Source organism: Musa acuminata, chromosome BXJ3-6, assembly GCF_036884655.1.
Source record: "Musa acuminata AAA Group cultivar baxijiao chromosome BXJ3-6, Cavendish_Baxijiao_AAA, whole genome shotgun sequence".
NCBI lineage: Eukaryota > Viridiplantae > Streptophyta > Magnoliopsida > Zingiberales > Musaceae > Musa > Musa acuminata.
The window spans coordinates 26,168,471-26,190,800 of NC_088354.1; the positions used below are offsets into that span (position 1 = coordinate 26,168,471).

Below are 22,330 nucleotides of genomic sequence, written 5' to 3' on the forward strand. Positions count from 1 at the left end.
AGCAGTTTAAGCAGAAGTATAAAGACAATGTGCTGCTGTTGTACAGCTCAAAAAGTAATCTGCAAAAAACAGATTTACGTCTAAACGCAGATTTACGTCTAAACGCAGATTTACGTCTTAAACGCAGATTTGCGTCTGAACTTTGAAACTTGTTTGTATACTCGCAGAAGGCAGTATGCAGTTGAAATCAAGACGTAAACGAGAACTGAGATCTGATGATTGTGCGAGGAAAGCCGATTTACGTCTAAATGCAGTTTTACGTCTAAATGTTGAAACTCGTTCGTAAAATTACAGAGGACAGTTTGCAGTTATCACTAGGATCAAAATGTAAGTGTAAACTGCAAAGAAACTCGTTCGTAAAAGCACGGAAGACAGTTCTGCAGAATCAAACGTAAACGTAAACTGTAATATACGAAAATACGAATTTACGTCTGAATGCAGATTCGGAAGAACAGCACTTAGAACTTGTTCGTGAAAGCGCAGAGAGCAGTAGTAATGAAGGAGGTTTGCAGTAATGATAAAGTGCTCAAAAATAAACGCAAACCAGAGATTTAGAGTGGTTCGGTCAGCCTTGACCTACTCCACTTTTGGCTTCCTCCACCGACGAGGTTGCCGACGTCAACTAGGGGCCTTCCTTCAATAGGCGAAGGCCAAACTTCCCTTTTACAGTTTCTCTCCTTTTGACAGGCTCAGGAGACAACCTTTACAGACCTTTCTCTCCTCACTTTACAACTGAAAACTTGAAGAACAGAAGGAGGAGACTTAAAGGCTTTACAACACTTTTGAGCTCTTAGAATCACAGAAAAGATCAAGATTTCGGTGTAGGTCTGTATCTTTTCAGTGCTGAATGGGTTAGGAATTTATAGGCCCCAACCCAATTCAAATTTGGAGCTCAAAACAATCAAATCCCGGAATTCTGGGATCAGGCGGTTGCACCTCTTGACTGGAGAGGTTGCACCGCCTGGCAGAGCTCGAAGACCGAGCTCAGGCGGTGCCACCTCTCTGCCAGGGAGGTTGCACCGCCCAGTCTTGCTCGAAGACTGAGCTCAGGCGGTGCCACCTCTCTGCCAGGGAGGTTGCACCGCCCAGTCTTGCTCGAAGACTGAGCTCAGGCGGTGCCACCTCTCTGCCAGGGAGGTTGCACCGCCCAGTCTTGCTCGAAGACTGAGCTCAGGCGGTACCACCTCCCGGCTGGAGAGGTTGCACTGCCCAGTCTCGCTGGGAAGCCTAGCCCAGGCGGTGCCACCTCCTGGCCTGGGCGGTTGCACCTCCTGGTGCAATCAGGGTCCGAATGGTTCATTCCATTCGGCCCAATTTCAATCTTTCAGGGGCCCAATTGCCCCAAGATTAAGCCAATGGGATCACCTCCCATTTTCCAACTTAATCAATGTGCTAACTACGATTAAATCTAAGACAACTTCTGCAGCTTTGCTTCGGTGCGTCAATCGCTCCTTCCGACGAGTTTCCGGCGAACTTCCGTCGATCATCCGATGAACCCTCGGTGATGCTCCTGCGGACTTCCGGCAAACTCCTGGACTTTGCGACGATCCATTTGGCAAGTTCCGACGAGCTTCGCTTGGCAAGCTTCTGGACTTCTCGGATCTGTTCTCGCAGAACCTCCGACGACCGTCCGAACTTCCGTCGAACTCTCGAACTCCCAACGTGATCATGAACTTGACTCCGGCGCAACTCCTGCTGCTTGTCTATCTTTCATCGTAGTTAATCCTGCACACTTATCTCAACACATAGATTAGACAACAAATGACAATTGACTTCATCATCAAAATCCGAGATTCAACAATCTCCCCCTTTTTGATGATGACAATCAATTGATAATGGAGTTATCCTTAACTCCCCCTGTCTATATGCCATAGTTGAGATAAGTCAACCTTGAATTCAAGACCTAAGAATTCAAGTGACGTATTGATAAGTTAGATCAGTTAAACTTATCAATACTCCCATCATGATACTCATCATGATGTATCTCTTCAAAGATGATGTCAGAGCTTGACATACATCATCAAGTTTGTATGATTGTGTTTGTAACTATTCATCATGTAGTTTGAACATTATCAGATAAAGCTATGAAACTTATTACATGATGCACACATTTGAAATATTCTAGCAAGTTTTGCATTTGCTTCACATGATAAGATATCAACTCAGGGCATAATGCAAACTTTAGCACATGTTCATATTTCTCTTGGTGATGCAAGGATGACATAATCATAGCAGTGTTTATAGCATCATTCATAGTATTTCTAATCATGGCAGTGTTTATCAATTCATATATATCTCCCCCTTTGTCATCAACAAAAAGCATAGTAACTATGATACCAGAAAATAATAATAGCAAGCTTATAGAGGAATTTTACATAGATTGCTTTAAATACTTCTTCCCCTTTGTGTTATAATCCATTGTAAAGATTTTGCAGGATGGAATACATACACATGAATCACTTCATCAAATCTATTTCAGAAACTCAATTTTCATGAAGGTGTACGAGAAAATCTGTTCCATAAATAAGATGCATTCGGACAAGATTTTGTTGCAGATTTTCACATATAATCAAGTGATAATATAGTCCGAGAAAAAATGATTTTAACAAATTTATCTGTTCGGACACATCAATATTCCTAGTTCTCTTCGAATGAAATCAAAACACAAGATTTTCAAAAACTTTTAGTTTCAAAGCACAACATTCTTAATTTGGACACATCACATACCAAACAGTAATGATACCACAAAAATCTGAGATAACTTTTACCACAATAGATGTTTACAGCCAGTACATCAGAAGTGAGTATCATAAGAAGTTTACAACAACAACAGGTGTTCAATAAGTTCATTGATGCGGTGGAAAATTAAAGTGCCTAAACAAGGAGTCAAATTGACTATGAATTTGCTGCAGCTCAGATAGGATTTGATCTTGTCTTTGTTCAATCCGTTCTTGTCTCTGTTCGAATCGATCCATACGAATCCCAATTTCTTCGATGGATGTATGAGTTTGCTCAACTGGATGTGTTTCCTCAAAGGGAAGGGTCGGAGGAGATTGAGTACCCCTAAATACTGGTGTTTCCGGTTCTGGTTCAGATTGAGGGTGATCAGTCCTTCTAGGGAGTCTAACCCAATTACCGTTTCTATAGTAACATCTTAGTCGGTGAAGTAGATTTTTGTTTATTATGCTGAATCGATCTACTTTCATTACTTCTTCTTCTGGTGATATTAGAATGTCGTAAGCTTTTATTATTCTTGTGATTATACCACCATATGGGAGCATCATATCTTTCTTAGATAATTCTAACATATTTTGTTGAATAAGATAGCCAAGACAGATGTCATGTCCCTTCATGATTGAGTACATAGTTCCTAATTCTAGTTGACTTATTTCATCATGATGGTATTGTTTAGGAAGAATTATACTAGTCATGATATAATGAAGTATCTTAGTGTTCAAGGGCAATAGATGTTCACAACTTTTGGGAACCAATGCTATGTTAGGATTGGCAAAGATTGTTCCTAAGGCTTCAACATAGGATGTTCCAATACTTTCATCATCCCATGATCCTCTAAAGTAGAGTCCTATGCTTTTTATGGGAATGCCTATCATATCACAAATGAACCTATCAGTGATTGAGATGTGTTGTCCCAAAAGATAGGTGGACATCCTTCCTTCATCATCTATTTGTATGTTATTGTAAAATAATCTAACAAGCCTAGGATAGATGGGTTCATTAATCTGCAAGATTGGAAGTAGACCTAGGTTTGCAAACCATTGGATGGTCTCTAAGTCTCTTAGTTCATTTAGATCTACGTATTTTCCCTTACTGATAGATCTAAGTTCGAAAGAGGGAAATTTTTCAGCATGGTATTTCGAATCGAAAAGAGTGAAATCAAACTCTTCTACTAATCTCCTCTTTCCCTTGTCCCTTGAGGATCTTCTAGATCCCATAACTACTGCTGTTTAGAGGGATGATGATGAGCTAGAGTAAATGAAGAACAAAACAGAATTTAAGAGCTTCTTAGAGAGTACCTTTGTGAGATCTCCAAGAAAAGGAAGGATTCTTGATGTTTTGCTCCGAAATGGGAGGTATTTGGAAGGCTTAGAGGAGTGAAATGGGAATGGAGGAGACTTGGAAGAGTAGAGGAGGAAATGGGAGTGAGTTGGGGTCGGTTCCATAGTCGGCCCTAGTGTGGGTTTAAAAAGGCAGAGTTGCGGGCGGTTGCACCTCTGGCTGGAGCGGTGCAACCTTTGGCAACCCGTGATAGCTGGAGGTGCAACCGCCAACTGGAGAGGTGCCACCGCCTGCAGCCAGTGAGCACCTAATATGATTTTATCAGGGAGCCTTTGCCTTGAGGAGAGTTTCAGAGCAAATAATGTTTGTTACATGATTTCGTATGAGTTTTTATCTAAGGAAGAAGCTCTTGTACGATCAAGATAGATCTTTTAACGTGCATACGTATGTTGATAGTTTGTTTGGTATCCCATTTATGATCATGACATATTTAGTTTCATGATACAAGAATTAATTTGTAGATGATAGTGTTAACGGGTTTTGAAGATCAAGGGGGTATGTGAATTTGGATATCATATGTTTCTAATAAGGTTGTATCCAAATCGTATTTGTGATTTCATAACTCCCATTTGTTACTTAAGCGTTGCGAGTTCCTTTTTTAATTCTTGATTTATGACCATCGAGAGTCAAGGAGCAGAATATTATTTCTTGCTCCGGCCTAAAATTTTAATGTTTTTATAGGAAGGGATGATCTTTAGGAACCCATTTGCTTTTGGGTGCCTCATAAATAGATCTACATTTCTTATCATGTTGCATAGAATTTGTCATGGTTCCTTTAGGAACCCAAATTAGTTTGTTTGGACTTATTTTCTTGAATGGACAACAATGTGTCTTGTGTCCAGATTTGCAACAAAAGTTGCACTTGGTTTGGTGTTGAACATGTAAGATGGAGCCTTTTATGAAGGTGGTTGGATTTTGGTGAGGACTTCTCACAAATCCAATTCCGCTCCTTTTTGGAATGTGACCCTTGTTTGCAAGGATCATGTTTAATGACTTGCTACCAACCTCGAATTTCTTCAAGGTGTCCTTGAGTAGCAGGTTTTCTTTTTGTAAAGTTTCTAAATCATGACATTTGATACATGAATTTAAACTATCATGATGTTCGACTTTTAACTTATCAAACTCACACGTAAGACTATCATGCATCTTTTTCAGCAATTTATATTTTCTACTTATACTCTTGCATTCGTCAAATAAGTCATTGAAAGCATTTAATAATTCATCGAAAGATAAATCAGCATCTATTGAATTTGTTACCTCATCTTCGATGGCCATTAAGGCGTAATGAGCAACTTGCTCGGTGTTGGACTCCTCTTCCTCAGATGCGCTCGAATCATCCCATGTTGCTTGGAGCGCCTTCTTCTTTGTTGTTCTTTTCTTGACTTGGGGACAATCACTCTTGTAGTGTCCCGGCTTTTTGCATTCATAGCAGATTACTTGGTCCTTTTTGGGTTCAAGTTTATTTTTTGCATCATTCTTAAACTTGTTTCTTTTAAAGAACTTTTTAAACTTTCTTGTTAGAAGTGCCAAGTCATCATCACAGTCCTCATCACTTGAGTTTTCTCTCAAGTGGCATTCTGAAGTTTTGAGTGCCATATCCTTCCTGTTCTTTGGAAGGATGTCTTCTTGCTCTTCATGAGCTTTACAAGTCATTTCGTAGGTCATTAATGACCCGATTAGTTCTTCAAGAGGGAAATTTCGCAGATCTTTTGCCTCTTGAATAGCGGTGACTTTAGGATCCCAACTCTTAGGAAGGGATCTTAGTATCTTATTAACAAGCTCAAAATCCAAAAAACTCTTTCCGAGTCCTTTTAGACCGTTGACGACATCCGTGAAACGGGTAAACATGTCGCCAATGGTTTCACTCGGTTTCATCCGAAAAAGTTCGAAAGAATGTAACAGCAAATTGATTTTTGACTCTTTTACTCTACTTGTGCCCTCATGGGTCACTTCGAGCATGTGCCAAATATCAAACGCAGTTTCACAAGTTGAAACACGGTTAAACTCGTTTTTATCAAGTGCACAAAATAAGGCATTCATAGCCTTTGCATTAAGAGCGAAAGCCTTCTTCTCCAAATCATTCCAATCGATCATTGGAAGAGAAGACTTTGAAAAACCATTCTCGACAAGATTCCAAAGATCAATGTCCATAGAAATAAGAAAGATTCTCATTCGGGTCTTCCAATAGGTGTAGTCCGTCCCATTAAACATGGGTGGACGTGTAATGGAATGGCCCTCTTGGTTTCCGGCGTAAGCCATCTCTCTTGGGTTTTAATCCTTTTGAGAGTTAACCGGGCTCTGATACCAATTGTTAGGATCGAGAGCACTAAGAGGGGGGGGGTGAATTAGTGCAGCGGATATTTTTCAGCGATTAAAACCAAAAGCTACGTTCGTTCGATAAAGACTATTTTGATGCAAAAGCCGATTCTAAGATTACTGCAGTTTACGTTTAAACACAGTTAGCGTCTAAACGCAGTTTGCGTCTAAATGCAGATTGCGTCTAAACTCAGATTGCGTCTAAGCACAGTTTGCGTCTTAGCGCAGTTTGCGTCTTAGCGCAGATTGCGTCTAAGCGCAGATTGCGTCTAAACGCAGATTGCGTCTAACCGCAGATTGCGTCTAAACACAGTTTGCGTCTAGGAGCAGTTTAAGCAGAAGTATAAAGACAATGTGCTGCTGTTGTACAGCTCAAAAAGTAATCTGCAAAAAACAGATTTACGTCTAAACGCAGATTTACGTCTAGACGCAGATTTACGTCTAAACGCAGATTTACGTCTTAAACGCAGATTTACGTCTGAACTTTGAAACTTGTTTGTATACTCGTAGAAGGCAGTATGCAGTTGAAATCAAGACGTAAACGAGAACTGAGATCTGATGATTGTGCGAGGAAAGCCGATTTACGTCTAAATGCAGTTTTACGTCTAAATGTTGAAACTCGTTCGTAAAATTACAGAGGACAGTTTGCAGTTATCACTAGGATCAAAATGTAAGTGTAAACTGCAAAGAAACTCGTTCGTAAAAGCACGGAAGATAGTTCTGCAGAATCAAACGTAAACGTAAACTGTAATGTACGAAAATATGAATTTACGTCTGAATGCAGATTCGGAAGAACAGCACTTAGAACTTGTTCGTGAAAGCGCAAAGAGCAGTAGTAATGAAGGAGGTTTGCAGTAATGATAAAGTGCTCAAAAATAAACACAAACCAGAGATTTAGAGTGGTTCGGTCAGCCTTGACCTACTCCACTTTTGGCTTCCTCCACCGACGAGGTTGCCGACGTCAACTAGGGGCCTTCCTTCAATAGGCGAAGGCCAAACTTCCCTTTTACAGTTTCTCTCCTTTTGACAGGCTCAGGAGACAACCTTTACAGACCTTTCTCTCCTCACTTTACAACTGAAAACTTGAAGAACAGAAGGAGGAGACTTAAAGGCTTTACAACACTTTTGAGCTCTTAGAATCACAGAAAAGATCAAGATTTCGGTGTAGGTCTGTATCTTTTCAGTGCTGAATGGGTTGAGAATTTATAGGCCCCAACCCAATTCAAATTTGGAGCTCAAAACAATCAAATCCCGGAATTCTGGGATCAGGCGGTTGCACCTCTTGACTGGAGAGGTTGCACCGCCTGGCAGAGCTCGAAGACCGAGCTCAGGCGGTGCCACCTCTCTGCCAGGGAGGTTGCACCGCCCAGTCTTGCTCGAAGACTGAGCTCAGGCGGTGCCACCTCTCTGCCAGGGAGGTTGCACCGCCCAGTCTTGCTCGAAGACTGAGCTCAGGCGGTGCCACCTCTCTGCCAGGGAGGTTGCACCGCCCAGTCTTGCTCAAAGACTGAGCTCAGGCGGTACCACCTCCCGGCTGGAGAGGTTGCACCGCCCAGTCTCGCTGGGAAGCCTAGCCCAGGCGGTGCCACCTCCTGGCCTGGGCGGTTGCACCTCCTGGTGCAATCAGGGTCCGAATGGTTCATTCCATTCGGCCCAATTTCAATCTTTCAGGGGCCCAATTGCCCCAAGATTAAGCCAATGGGATCAACTCCCATTTTCCAACTTAATCAATGTGCTAACTACGATTAAATCTAAGACAACTTCTGCAGCTTTGCTTCGGTGCGTCAATCGCTCCTTCCGGCGAGTTTCCGGCGAACTTCCGTCGATCATCCGATGAACCCTCGGTGATGCTCCTGCGGACTTCCGGCAAACTCCTGGACTTTGCGACGATCCATTTGGCAAGTTCCGACGAGCTTCGCTTGGCAAGCTTCTGGACTTCTCGGATCTGTTCTCGCAGAACCTCCGACGACCGTCCGAACTTCCGTCGAACTCTCGAACTCCCAACGTGATCATGAACTTGACTCCGGCGCAACTCCTGCTGCTTGTCTATCTTTCATCGTAGTTAATCCTGCACACTTATCTCAACACATAGATTAGACAACAAATGACAATTGACTTCATCATCAAAATCCGAGATTCAACAAGTAGAAGCACTGGCCTTTGTCCTTTGTCGGGTCTTTCTTAGCAACCTTTGCTTTACCTAGTTTGCCCTTGCCCTTTCCCTTCTTAAGGGACCTTTCTACTTTCCTTTTCTTTCTGGTCTCACCAGTGCAGAGAACTGGCTTCTCTTTCTTAATAGTACTCTCTGCCTCCCTTAACATATTGAGGAGCTTTGAGAGAGTCACCTCAAGCTTGTTCATATTAAAATTCATTATGAACTGTGAAAAGGAATCTGGTAGGGACTGAAGCACAATGTCCACACACAAGTTATCCTCTAGGACCATTCCTAGACCTGTGAGTTTCTCTATCCACTCAATCATCTTTAGGACATGGTTCTGAACCGGTGTACCCTCAGTCATCCTAGCGCAAAAGAGGCTCTTGGATATCTCATATTGCTGAGTCCTTCCCTGTTCCTCAAATAATTTGCGGACATGTAGGAGAATAGATCTGACATCTATCTTTTCATGTTGTCTCTGTAACTCAGGAGTCATAGAGCCCAACATATAGCACTGAGCAAGAGTGGAGTCATCAATGTACTTCACATAGAGAGCGATCTCATCCTCGCTTGCCCCTTCTTCGGGCATAGGCATCACTGTATCAAGGACGTACATGCTTTTCTCCGCTGTAAGAACAATTCTCAAGTTAAGGAGCCAATCCGTATAATTTGGACCAGTGAGGCGGTTGACATCAAGTATGCCATGTAAGGGATTTGAAAGCGACATTTTCTGAAAATAAAGATGCAGCAGAAATGAATAACATGCAGATTTTGTAAGAAATAAACTATCAAGATATAGACTTCTATCTTAATCTGCTCCCACTATTTTACTAACGAGTCACGCGATACCCTCAGCACGTGAAACGGAAGTCTCCGGCAGACTTCTAGTGGGGATCAGGATCCAATCAGCGTCTTAGTGTAACCTCGAGGGACTCGACCAATCACACTAAGCCTAAAAGGTAGGCAACTCTTGCTGATCACAACTCCTTGTGATTCTCGTCCTGTTCGGGCTCCGAATCACGATGGTCTCGAGGGACTCGACCAACCATGATGCTCGATTAAGTCAACACCTTCGTTACAAGATAAGTCTGATTTGATGATATACCCTCGAGGGACTCGACCAAGCATACCATGCCCTTAGGTCACCGATGATATCTCTATGTCGTAAGCAAGATAGCGAATCGCGATATAGGTGAGTCTCGAGGGACTCGACCAACTCAACCTACACTGGGAATCGGTTCCTACTTATAACGATGGAAGGCCACGTGGGTCAATCTAATTGCCTCACGTTTACCGACTTAATATTATCGAGAGATGTTTCTATGATTTGGTCTCCTAATATAACATGTCACACATATACATATTTAATATATATCTACATCGCATGCAAATATATATACATATCTAGTATGTGTATAAGCAATCACACCAGATGATCATGGACCACAACCTAATGTGATTAAGCCCGAGCTAGTAGGCCTAATCACTCACATCAAGATCTATGTGTGCAACGGTGCATCTCTATGCCCTGTGATCGTTCATCTCGTCCTCGTCGGTTCCGTCGACATCTTGATGCATCTCCATGCATCACGATCGTCCGTCTCGTGGGTCCCACTATCGCATCCACGCTCCCGCTACGCCTCCTCATGTGATTACAACTTAATCATAGGCATGCAGGCCCGACAATAAACGAGAAATATAATGGAGGCTCGCAGACCTCAATAATAATAATCACAAGTACACACATCACACGGTCCATGATCATCCGTCCACACATCATACATCACATGTATAAATAATCATCATCATGTAGGACTACTAGATAATAATAAAAATAATAATCAATTAAACTTTTTAATTAATTAATATTTTCTGAAATCAGGGACATGTAGGGAATTTCTCAATTCCTAAGGGTATTTTCATAATTTGGATAAAAGACAGAAACTGGAATTTCTCAAATTCACAGGGGCAAAACTATCTTTTTGCCCAAAACCCTAATTCCCTCTTACCCTTTGCTGCTGGCGGCCTGTGTGGCGAGGGGCGGGGTGCTGCCCTCGCTTGTGGGCGGCACGCGCGCTGGTGGCGCTGCCGCTGCAGGTGGGCGCCCCCGCGGGCAGTTATGCCGGTCAGGCGGTGCTGCCTCGTTGGCGGCCACCCCTGCAGGGTTTTTGTCAGTGTGAGCAGCGGCCACAGGCGCCGCTGCCCTGCGGTGCCTCAGCCCGCGCTGCTGCCCCGCGGCACCTTTGCCCGCGGGCTCAGCGGCCGCAGGCGCTTCTACCCGCGGGCTGCCAGCCCCGCCGGACGCAAGCCTGCTGCAGACACAGCCCCTGTGCTGCCCGCCTTCGGCTGCGCTGCACGCACGTAGATCGAGCACAACAACTGTTGCTGCCCTTCCTTGTTTTTGCGTCAACGATTTTGACGTCAAAATTCTTCCTAAACACAACACACGCAGTTCAAAACCAAACATTCGCACGAACAACCTGGCTCTGATACCACTGTTGGGAAATTTTGGGGGCGACATCATATGCGCAGCGGAAGAACAAGAAAACAAAATCGCTGATTCCCAAAGAGATGTTCGTCGTCGTGCGAAGATTGGTGCGCAAAATCCGCGAAACTCAAAACTGCGTATAGAGTAGATTGTGTTACCTAGGGAGATCGTATATCCCTGTTTCCTTGCAGATCCTTAAGAGAGGGTGAAGGAGGTCAAGCGTCCTCCTCTCTAGCGGTGATCCACACAGTAGGGTTGCGACGACGCTCCTCAAAACTCCAGGCCTACTCTGAGGTGGAGAGGGAGAGGAGAATAGGAAAGGCAAGCAAAGACTCTAGCCTATGAGGCTCTGAATCCCTCCTATTTATAGAGGTCCCCTGTCAAACCCTAATGGGTCCCCCCTAGTGGGTATTGGATCTGCATCCAATAAGACAAGGGCTCCGTCGGATAACTCATATCCGAACCTCTACTCATCGCAATGCCTACCATATGTGTGTGACTCTCTAGGCCCAATATCGAGCTGGCCGTGAGTCATACATGTTAGAACTCCTTCTAACTCAGTGAATTATTATCTCTTTAATAATTCACTCGACTCATCGACTACGAACGTACTAGGCCACTACGCCGTAGTCCCTAGACGATACAGGGGAATCCAATCCATTGGACCTGTCTGTCCTCAGTTACCGTGTACCTATAGTCTCTCATCCATCTAATATCCCATAGACCGTATATCGAGCATGGTGCTGTCAGACCCATACGGTTTCTACTCGAGTCTCGCTCGAATCGGATTCTCCCGGAGAACTCTTTCTCTCTCAACCCGAATGACCCTGGCCAGGGATTTGTTTGAGCGAGAACACATGGGATATTCCTCTCATGACGCCGAGAGTGGATGATCCTCTATTGACACTCAATAGCCCTCGTAAGGTCGACTACCACTCCCAATGACTAGTTGTACTAGATCTGGGACAGCCAAACCTATAAGTCTGGTATCAAAGAGTGGAGCACTCATACAGGACATCCTTGGTGTCTCAAGTCTAAGGACCAGATATACCACTAGGACTACGGAATCGCTGTCTGACAATAAGGCATCATCAACCATCCAACATTCCGTAAGTGGATCAATCAGTGAACTCATTCTCCAATGAGCACCTGTACTGTATCCCTAGTGTCCCTACACGAGCAGCTATGAGACCAGCTGCATCCATCATGTGGACGGGTATACAGCACACCAGTATGTCCGGTTATCACGATGTCCCTCTCGAGTAATCTATAACCGGGATTATTTAGGATATGTGTTTAAAGGTGAATCGATCTCATTATCGTGATCTCATCACGATCTGATTCTCATTGCACAAATCCAAGGACATCACAATATATATATGTATTTATGCAATAGTTATAAAGTGATATATGTCAAAATATAATAAGCAAAATGATTCTGTATCAAGTCACACGTGCCATCACTCATGTGATTGGCTTGTTGGGCACCTATGACTAGCACCATTTGCATAATACTTCCTACAAAATACTCATTTATAACTAATAGGTTTAGAGGTAAAAGGTAAATCGATAAGTTCCCAAGTGTGGTTTAATATAATAGAATCATCTCATCATTAATAGCATCTTTTCAAAAAGCAGTATCACGAAAGGCTAGTTTCAATATGTGCTAGTTTAATGGTGCTAGAATCCATCTCATTATTAACCATTCTTTTAATGGTGCTAGTTTCAATATATGCTAATCTATCATATCATAATGAATAAGAATCAACAATATAAACAGAAGTAACATATTTATTAAATTTAGAATCATTGTCAATAATAGATAATTTGACCATTCCCTCAACAGAATAGTATTTTCCAATAAAAATTTTATTACCAGATAGAATTAACTTCCAGAATTCAAATACAGATTTAATTTCAAGTTTGCCAAGGAGATTCCTGATTAGGTCATTTAGTCCCACGTTGGTTGAGGAGTATGAGAACCAAGGACTCATAAGTCCATCGAGTCTCCCTTACCCTTAAAGATATCTTTTGGAGTTTACATGCTCCGAAAAAGACAAAACCATGTGGGTACACCCATCGCCCAAAGTAGACAATTCCTCGTGAGCCTACTGGCCGCACCAATGGTTGGTCGACCAAATGATCCCTTATCAGATTAGCGCTAGAAGGAGAGCCCAAGGCTTACACCTCGGTCGAGCAAACTCGGTCCCAAGCTATGCACCTTGGCTATGAGCCCTTGGCTCCCCTATGAGAGAGAGTGTTGATAAGGTCATTTAGTCCCACATTGGTTGAGGAGTATGGGAACCAAGGACTCATAAGTCCGCCAGGTCTTCCTTACCCTTAAAGGCTTCGAAAGGACAAAACCATATGGGTACGCCCATCGCCCAAAATAGATAATTCCTCGCGAGCCTATACCTTGCTAATCACCTTATAACAGACTTCTATGACTTCTTTGTAAGGCAACTTGGCTATTATTGTTAGGATCGGAGCGGCACTGAGAGGGGTGGGGGGGTGAATTAGTGGATGACTTAGCTAAAATAGCTCAAGTAAAGGTAGTCAAAAGTAGAGAGATAAAAATCGAATGATTTGCAGCTAAGTAAAGAAATGGTTTAGAAAATTAAACACTCACACATTCAAGGAACACCATGATGTATAGTGGTTCGGTCAAATGACCTACATCCAACTTTACTAGAGCTTTTTCTCACTTTCTAACTTATCAAAAAGGTGTTATCTCTACTGAGAATTGAGGGATATTTATAGGCCCCGAGAGGATTCAAATTTGGATCCAAATTTGAATTATTTTTGGATTTCCCGGTGTTGGTGGTGCCACCGCCTATCAGTGTCTTACACTGACAGTGTACTGGCGGTGCCACCGCCGGACCTCTCGGGTTCTAGGCGGTACCACCGCCCAGTCCAGCAGTGTACTGGTGGTGCCACCATCGGACCTCTCGGGTTTTGGGCAGTGCCATCGCCTGGACTGTTCTAGCTCATTGGTTGGGCTCCAAACTTGGCCCAAACCAGTCCAAACTCGGGCCCAATTGGCCCCTAACCGGGTTATAGGATTAACACTTAATCCTAACCCAAATTATATGTAAACTACGAAATTAAGACATAACTCTAAGCAAATTTTAATCGACAACGTCGAGTTTCCTTCCAGCGAGCTTTCTAGCGAACTTCCAACGGACTTCCGATACACCCTTGGATTTCTTCCGACGGACTCCCAATAGGCTCCCGGTCTTGTGGCGAGTTCAACAAGTCTTTGGCAAGTATCTGAACCTGCTCGGTGATCTCCGTGAACCTCCGACGATCTTTTCAACAAACTTCTGAAAACTTCGACAAGTCCACGATTCTATCTCGGTTGGTTCCGGCAGCACTTTCGACGATTCTTCGGACTTTCGGCGGACTTTCGAATACCCATCGAACTTAACTCCGGTAAACTTGCTTTATGTCTTCATGCTATCGTAGTTAATCCTACATATGTAAAATACACTTTGATCTAGACAATTAATCCTAAGCATCTAATCAAGTTGTCCAGCATGTCATTGGTCCCTCGACGGTTCGTCCGATTCTTCGACGCATCGTCCTCTCCTGCGGCCTATTACCCAATCGGCCAGTTGACTCTGCAACTCCGATATCCTTGGCGCAATGTCCGCTCTTCTTGGCTCGATGCTCAAATCCACGTCTCGAAGCCTTTTGTCAATACATCGACCGATCCACCGGCCCGATGTCCAATCTTCTAACATGTTCCTCTAGCCCAACATGATTTTCCTGCTTTAATTGTCTCATCCTGATCGAAGCATCCTGTATCACTCAAAACGTAGATTAAAACATAAACACATATTAATTGGTTTCATCATCAAAATCCGAGATTCAACAATCTCCCCTTTTTGATGATGATAACCAATCAACGATGGAATTAGCCTTAACTCCCGAAGTTTAAACAAACTCCCCCTATCAATATACCATATTGATAGAAACTCTTGGATTCAAAAATCCAAGCAACATGTCATGATAAAATCGTGACATATAATCAACATACTTCTCCCCCTTTGTTATCAACAAAAAGGAGAAATACCATAATCAATATGTAAGGGTAGTCAAGAGTAAAGGTAGCTAAAATAGCGGATGACTTAGCTAAAATAGCTCAAGTAAAGGTAGTCAAGAATAGAGAGATAAAAATCAAATGATTTGTAGCTAAGTAAAGAAATGGTTCAGAAAATTAAACACTCACACATTCAAGGAACACCATGATGTATAGTGGTTCGGTCAAATGACCTACATCCAACTTTACTAGAGCTTTTTCTCACTTTCTAACTTGTCATAAAGGTGTTATCTCTTTTGAGAATTGAGGGATATTTATAGGCCCCAAGAGGATTCAAATTTGGGCTCCAAATTTGAATTGCTTTTGGGTTTCCCGGTGCTGGCGGTGCCACCGCCTGTTAGTGTCTGACACTGACAATATATTGGCGGTGCCACTACCGGACCTCTCAGGTTCTAAGCGGTGCCACCGCCCAGTCCAGCAATGTACTAGCGATGCTACCGTCGGACCTCTCGGGTTCTGGGCGATGCCACCGCCTAGACTGTTCCAGCTCATTGGTTAGGCTCCAAACTTGGCCCAAACCAGTCCAAACTCGGGCCCAATTGGCCCCTAACCGGGTTATAGGATTAACCCTTAATCATAACCCAAATTATATGTAAACTATGAAATTAAGACATAGCCCTAAGCAAATTTTATCCGACAACGTCGAGTTTCTTTCCAGCGAGCTTTCTGGCAAACTTCCAATGGACTTCCGATACACCCTCGGATTTCTTCCGACGGACTCCCAACAGGCTCTCGGTCTTATGGCGAGTTCAACAAGTCTTTGACAAGTATCCGAACCTTCTCGATGATCTCCGTAAACCTCCGACGGTCTTTCCGGCAAACTTCCGAAAACTTCGGCAAGTCCACGATTCTATCTCGGTTGGTTCTAGCAGCACTTCCGACGATTCTTCGAACTTTCGGCGGACTCTCAAACACCCATCGAACTTGACTCCGGTAAACTTGCTTTATGTTTTCATGCTATCGTAGTTAATCCTACATATGTAAAATACACTTCGATCTAGACAATTAATCCTAAGCATCTAATCAAGTTGTCCGACATGTCATTGGTCCCTTGACACTTCGTCCAATTCTTCGGCGCATCGTCCTCTCCTACGGCCTATTGCCTAATTGGCCAGTTGACTCCGCAACTCCGATATCCTTGGCGCAATGTCCGCTCTTCTTGGCTCGATGCCCGAATCCATGTCTCGAAGCCTTCTGTCGATACGTCGACCGATCCACCAGCACGACGTCCGATCTTCTAACATGTTCCTCCGGCCCAACATGATTTTCCTGCTTTAATTGTCTCATCCTGATCGAAGCATCCTGCGTCACTCATAACGCAGATTAAAACATAAACACATATTGATTGGTTTCATCATCAAAATCCGAGATTCAATAATCTCCCCCTTTTTGATGATGACAACCAATCGACGACGGAGTTAACCTTAACTCCCGAAGTTTAAACAAACTCCCTCTATCGATATACCATATTGATAGAAATTCTTATGATTCAAAAATTCAAACAACATGTCATGATAAAATCATGACATATAATCAACATACTTCTCCCCCTTTGTTATCAACAAAAATGAGAAATACCATAATCAAGTGTTTGTGATATACAAGTTTAACTCATTACATAAAAAACATAATATCCATTTTTATCATCATGTAAGTTTGCTATCATCATAGATATACATGGTAGTATGATAGCATGTTTACAATATACAAGCTAGCAAAAAAATTTCAACATTTTAAGACACGCAAGCTAGAAATTTTGAGATGTTTAAGAAAGTAACTTTTGCTTCTTAAAATATAAGTTTTGATAGATGTGCAAGTTAACTTTTTGCTTCATGAGATAGGCAAGATAGCAGCACTCTTTGGTGATGTTCAAGATAGTAATTTCTTCTCTTTTGAGAAGTGTAATTTTTACTTTTTTCTTGAATTGTGCGAGCTAGCAAATTAACTTTCTAGTATGTTTTACTCTCCTTTGTCATTGTCAAAAAGAAGGAAAGACCCTTTACATTAATTTCTAAATTATGACAAAGATAAATAACATGGATGAAAATTCAAGTCTTGATGTCAAAATAATTATTTTATCATAAATATTTCATCATTGCATGCATCATTATCATACGTTAAAGTATTACATGCATAATACTAAATCATCTTATATATTTTTAAAACATATAAACTCAGCATGATTCCAAATCATCATTCATATTATTTCAATCATTGTTTCAATCATCACTATAACTCATCATGCACAAAAAGTCTAACATGATGCAAACATTTATTTTTAAAATATTTATCACTATTTTCATGTATGATAATAAAGTATTCATGATATCGAACATTAAATCAATATTTTTAAATATTTATCACTTCATGATTGTTGGTACCAAATATTTATCATTTAAAGCATTCATGATACCCATCATATGCAATACATCATATGCATCATTTCAAATCATAAATATTTCAAATGTATTAATCTATCAAATTACCTCCTGCTGATCATAACTTTTCCCCATTTATAACAGTTATCGCACCCGACAATAAGAACACGCCGTCGTTGCTTGTCTATACGTGGACAGCACATTAGCTTCTGTCCTCCATGAGCAGAAGAACAGTCGGTGTTAACAATCAGAGGAGACGACGAAGTTGCGTAGGAATGATCGATCCTTCTTCTCTCGTGACTGATGTCGATGAACGTAAAACACATAACCCGAGAAGACATCAATATTGCCTTTATTAACCCAAAGACTCAGACCAAAATGACAATATGTGCATAAATTTGTCAAAGAATTAAATCGGAAAATATTCGACTATAAATGTTAAGGAAATATTCTTTCAGATTATATCACTATAAATATTTTACTAGACTATTATAATCTCATATATTATTTACTAAAATTATTATGGTTCTAATATCAAATATCATGATCTAGGTTTAATGAGTTAATTAATTTATCAACTTAGTTTCACTCAAATCATTAATCAAAATATTTAAATTAAAATAGATATATTTAAATTATTAATCAAAATATTTAAATTAAAATTGATAATAATATACGCAGATTCAAATTAAAATGGATAGTAATATACTTATCAGATGGCAAATCCACGTTGCATGTGAGCCTCTACGTGTCATAACTTTAACTCGAGAGCGAGCGTTTAATCGAACTGAAATGGGCATCACCGACGCTTTCCTCGTCTGCAACCATTAGCTTCCAGCGGTTCTTCATCATCAACACCAAGTCCAAAGCTGACTCGTTCAACGACCCACATCACACCTTGTGATGGCGTGGTGGGGTTGATAACTTTAGGTGAACGACACGTACTCCCATCTGTCATTCCATGCACACTACACACATCACATACATATGCATATCACTAGTTGTATGGCGTTAACATCAATGGTATTTTGGTAGCTTAAAGGTCAAGCTGTACATTCATTCATTAGAAGAGGAAGCAGGAGGAAGAAGAGATGATGACAGGGACTGATCTTAGCTGTAGTTTAAGTAAACCAAAGGAGGAGGTAATGGGTAAGTGGGCATGGCAGTTGAGCTGACATGAGGACAGTTGGGACACCGCTGCTTCCATCTCTCCTTCATCGTCTCCGTGGATGCATCTCCTGTCGTCCACTGGGATCGATGTTGTGGTTGACGCGTCCCCAACCTCTTCCCAACTCCCAAACTCTCTCTCCACCAATCCTCTCCTCTATAAATCATCCATGGGTTGCTCTGATGCAGCAGTCTTCGATGGAGAGCTTGGAGGATGAAGAACAAGCCCAGCTCGCACCGCCAGCCTCGGGCTCCACTCTGTGTCCTCCTCCTTACGTGGGGCAACCTGCGCCGTTCCCACCTCCGGAGTTGACTTGGGGCGTTGACTTGGGTTCGTTGTTCCAGGTGTTGCAGCAGCTGCAGCAGCAGGCGGCGGCGGCGCCAATGGCCGTGACGGAGCTGACGGTGGGAAGGGGGAGCGGGAGCGGAGCTGGTGGTGACAGGGAGAAGGGGAAGGGCGGCTCCGGTGGGAGGGAGAAGAAGGTTGGCCGGCCGAGGTTTGCGTTCCAGACGAAGAGCCCGAATGACATCCTCGATGATGGGTATCGCTGGCGGAAGTATGGACAGAAGGCAGTCAAGAACAGTGCATATCCCAGGTGAGAGCTGATCCAGTTCACCATGCAAGCCTTCGTTCTTGATGAGTGGCAGAAGAACTGCAACCTTTAAAGCTCATCAAGCAAAAGAAATCCAAGTTTAAAGTAAGAAGAAATTAGGGTTTCCGTTCTCTTGAAACCACAAGGTTTTGAGTTCTTAATTCAACATGGAAGTATCAGTGGGTTGGGCCTCTTAATTAACCATTGCATGCTGATGCTGATTGATCTTTCATTGCATGCATGAATGTGTTGCAGTTCAGATGGTCTTTAGAGATTGAAATGAGTTTCATTATCTAGTTTAAAGATTCTAAAAGCAATAATAGAACCCAAATCAAAACATTCGATTCACAATAGGTAAAATCAAACTATAAGTTTCCTTGAGTTAATATCTCAATCAAATTACAAATCATCTCTCATGAAGATCCTAAAGAATTTCTCTAGCTCGCTGTATTTATAAGAAAGAAAAAAAAAAAAAAAAAAAAAAACGGAAGCACTCAAAGGTGTTATCTTACATCCTCCCCTTACAAGATGCAAAGATGTATGGGGTATTTATAGACTAATTAAAAAATCGTAAGCACTCGAGCTTTTTTCCCTTCCGAATTACCCTTGTTTTCCAAATAATTTAATTTATATTATAAATCCAAAAATTCTTGGAAATTCTAACAAGAAGTATATCCTACAGAACGACTTCACAATAAATATGATTCCACTCGACTTCACAATAAATATGGAACTAATCAAATTAACATACATGAATTTAAAGTTTATTAAGTTGTGGGTCAAATTCAATATATTTCACCTGTCTCTTTCCAACTTTTAATTCATTCTTTTAATCTTAGAATATTCTCTTAACTTTGCTTGTCAATTATCCTAATCTTTGTTCAGAAACTGCTCGCTTATGGTTTGATTATTAGGACCTATAAACAATGTAAACAATGAATCGTGCATTAAACAACATATGCACTAATAATAGCATGACTACTCAAACTACAGTGCCAGAGTTGAACATTAATAATAGCACGCATTAGGTTTAACTGAATGATGCTATATATCCATCAAAATTAGAGAAGAATATGAGTTGCTGTTATTCATCTTTAAGCTAAGCTGCATGCATGACATCTCAATCTGCACAACCAACATTAGTGTGTACCTAATCCTTGTACTAATCTCAGTCAGATCAAACCCATTGTGTTATCATCTAACATTTGCAAATAATTTTCTAGTTGCTAATGCAATATTATAATACATTCACAAACGCAAACTCTCTTTATTTTCTATCTCCAATCTTAATATATTTTGGGAGTATGGTGGTCAATTAAGGGAAGCATATGCTGCCAATTAACAGTGGGCTAGTGAGACATACATTCAAAGCTTGTTGGAATGTAAACAAAATGGAATCCCAATAACTTATTAGGTGGAGTTATATTACAAAATATACCACTTATGGCTTTGTGGAAAAGTTTAAAATTTAGAGAGAAAGGTGATGAAGAACAGGAATTTTAAATTAGTAATTATTATTATTTTATTTTTCTCTTTTTGAATTGACAAACAAATAAATTTTGAACAACTGAAAAGAAAATACATAATGTTCAGCAAATATTTCTACTTTTTGAGGATTTATTACCAAAACCTCATGTTCATTTCCTTCCATTTGTAGTTGTTGGCATAATAAAAATATTTGTGCAGATGTGAAGTATGTCCCTGTGGAATCTATCGTAGGCTTCTCAATATATCATGTCTTTTTTTTTTACCCAAATAAATAATAGTTAAAAGGGGGATAATTAATCCCTCATCCATAGATTGGAAGGTCGTTCCCCTTTCTTGGAGCTGACTACACCTACTAACTCGATGTTAGTAGAAATTATAGAGAAAAAGAGAGGAAAATCTTTTCGATTTTCATCATTTCCACATACTACTTTCCTACGTAGAAGAATCTATCCGATTGTATTTTCGATGATTTCTTGTCACAGTGGGGTATGGTATGTAGGATCCCTTACAATAACACTAATGCAAGTTTTTTTTCTTCTTTTTTTTAAACAAAATTTATGATTAGGTTTATCAATTTATATTTACCTATTCACAGTTTAATCCAAGGATGGAGGTTTGTATCACTGCTCTAACACTCTATTATTAACCCTTGTAAATTATATGAGAAATCTCAACATAACATGCTGCTGTACATATGCATGGATTTCTATCTTCTCTCTTTTTCACATGAACCACATGATTGATTGCATGGATGAAGAAGCTACTACCGGTGCACCCACCACACGTGCAACGTGAAGAAGCAGGTCCAACGTCTCTCCAAGGACACGAGCATCGTCGTCACCACGTACGAAGGCATCCACAACCATCCCTGCGAGAAGCTAATGGAGGCTCTCACCCCTCTCCTCAAGCAGATCCAATTCCTCACCAGGTTCTGAACCCCAACTGTAAACATCGATCGATAAAATGTACGCATGTATACTCACATGCTCGCTTACGCTGTGTGCTGTATAAATACATCCCGAACTCCCAACTCAATGTTTGATTCGACGAACACATGAAATAATTTCCCATTTCTGCAGTTTACATATACATATATATATATGTAATTATCATTTTCATTCCATCGAAACTCGATATATATAGTTCAATCAATATCTATGGGATGATACTTCATGTCCGCTTATAGAGATAACGAGGAATCTACTGAATATGATGCATTACAATGATACTCGAGGGAAATATTTCTTTGTTAAACCCAAGTCAATAACGATGAAACGATTTCATCAAATAAGATTAATGATCAAAATCGATCATATCAACCCGACTCCCACTCCTGTGTTAGACTTCTTCTGCAGCGACGTGCTCAGCGGAGCCGCCGAGCTCCACCTGCACACTCACGTCTTCTCCCCTGCGACCTCAGTGATGTGTCGGCCTGCCTTCGACATGCCCACCGAGCATACTGTTCGACCACTGAGTTAGCCGCCTTCCCGAGGCGGACAACATCCCGCAGCTGAACTCGTTCGAGTCGCAGTGGCACAGCTTAACGACATTCTTATGGTGAACTCG

The 22,330-nt window shown here is 41.5% G+C and overlaps 1 protein-coding gene across 2 annotated transcripts; it reads left to right on the plus strand.

Moving 5' to 3' along the window:
* The first annotated feature begins 18,734 nt into the window (after positions 1-18,734).
* LOC135639750 (probable WRKY transcription factor 75) lies at positions 18,735-21,876 on the plus strand. Of its 2 annotated transcripts, XM_065153634.1 has the most exons (3): positions 18,737-18,959; positions 19,029-19,279; positions 21,522-21,876. In XM_065153634.1, exons 1-3 carry the CDS (start codon positions 18,774-18,776, stop codon positions 21,697-21,699), a joined length of 615 nt encoding a protein of 204 aa, XP_065009706.1. In that variant the 5' UTR covers positions 18,737-18,773; the 3' UTR covers positions 21,700-21,876. The 2 variants fall into 2 exon arrangements, with proteins under 2 accessions (XP_065009705.1, XP_065009706.1); XM_065153633.1 differs by having other exon boundaries at positions 18,735-19,279.
* Positions 21,877-22,330: the final 454 nt, after the last annotated feature.

Coding starts and splice junctions, on each gene's coding strand:
- LOC135639750 (XM_065153633.1), top strand. CDS start 18,774: ATGTTGTGGTTGACGCGTCCCCAACCTCTTCCCAACTCCCAAACTCTC. Junction 19,280..21,521: donor AAGAACAGTGCATATCCCAG/GTGAGAGCTGAT, acceptor GCATGGATGAAG/AAGCTACTACCGGTGCACCC.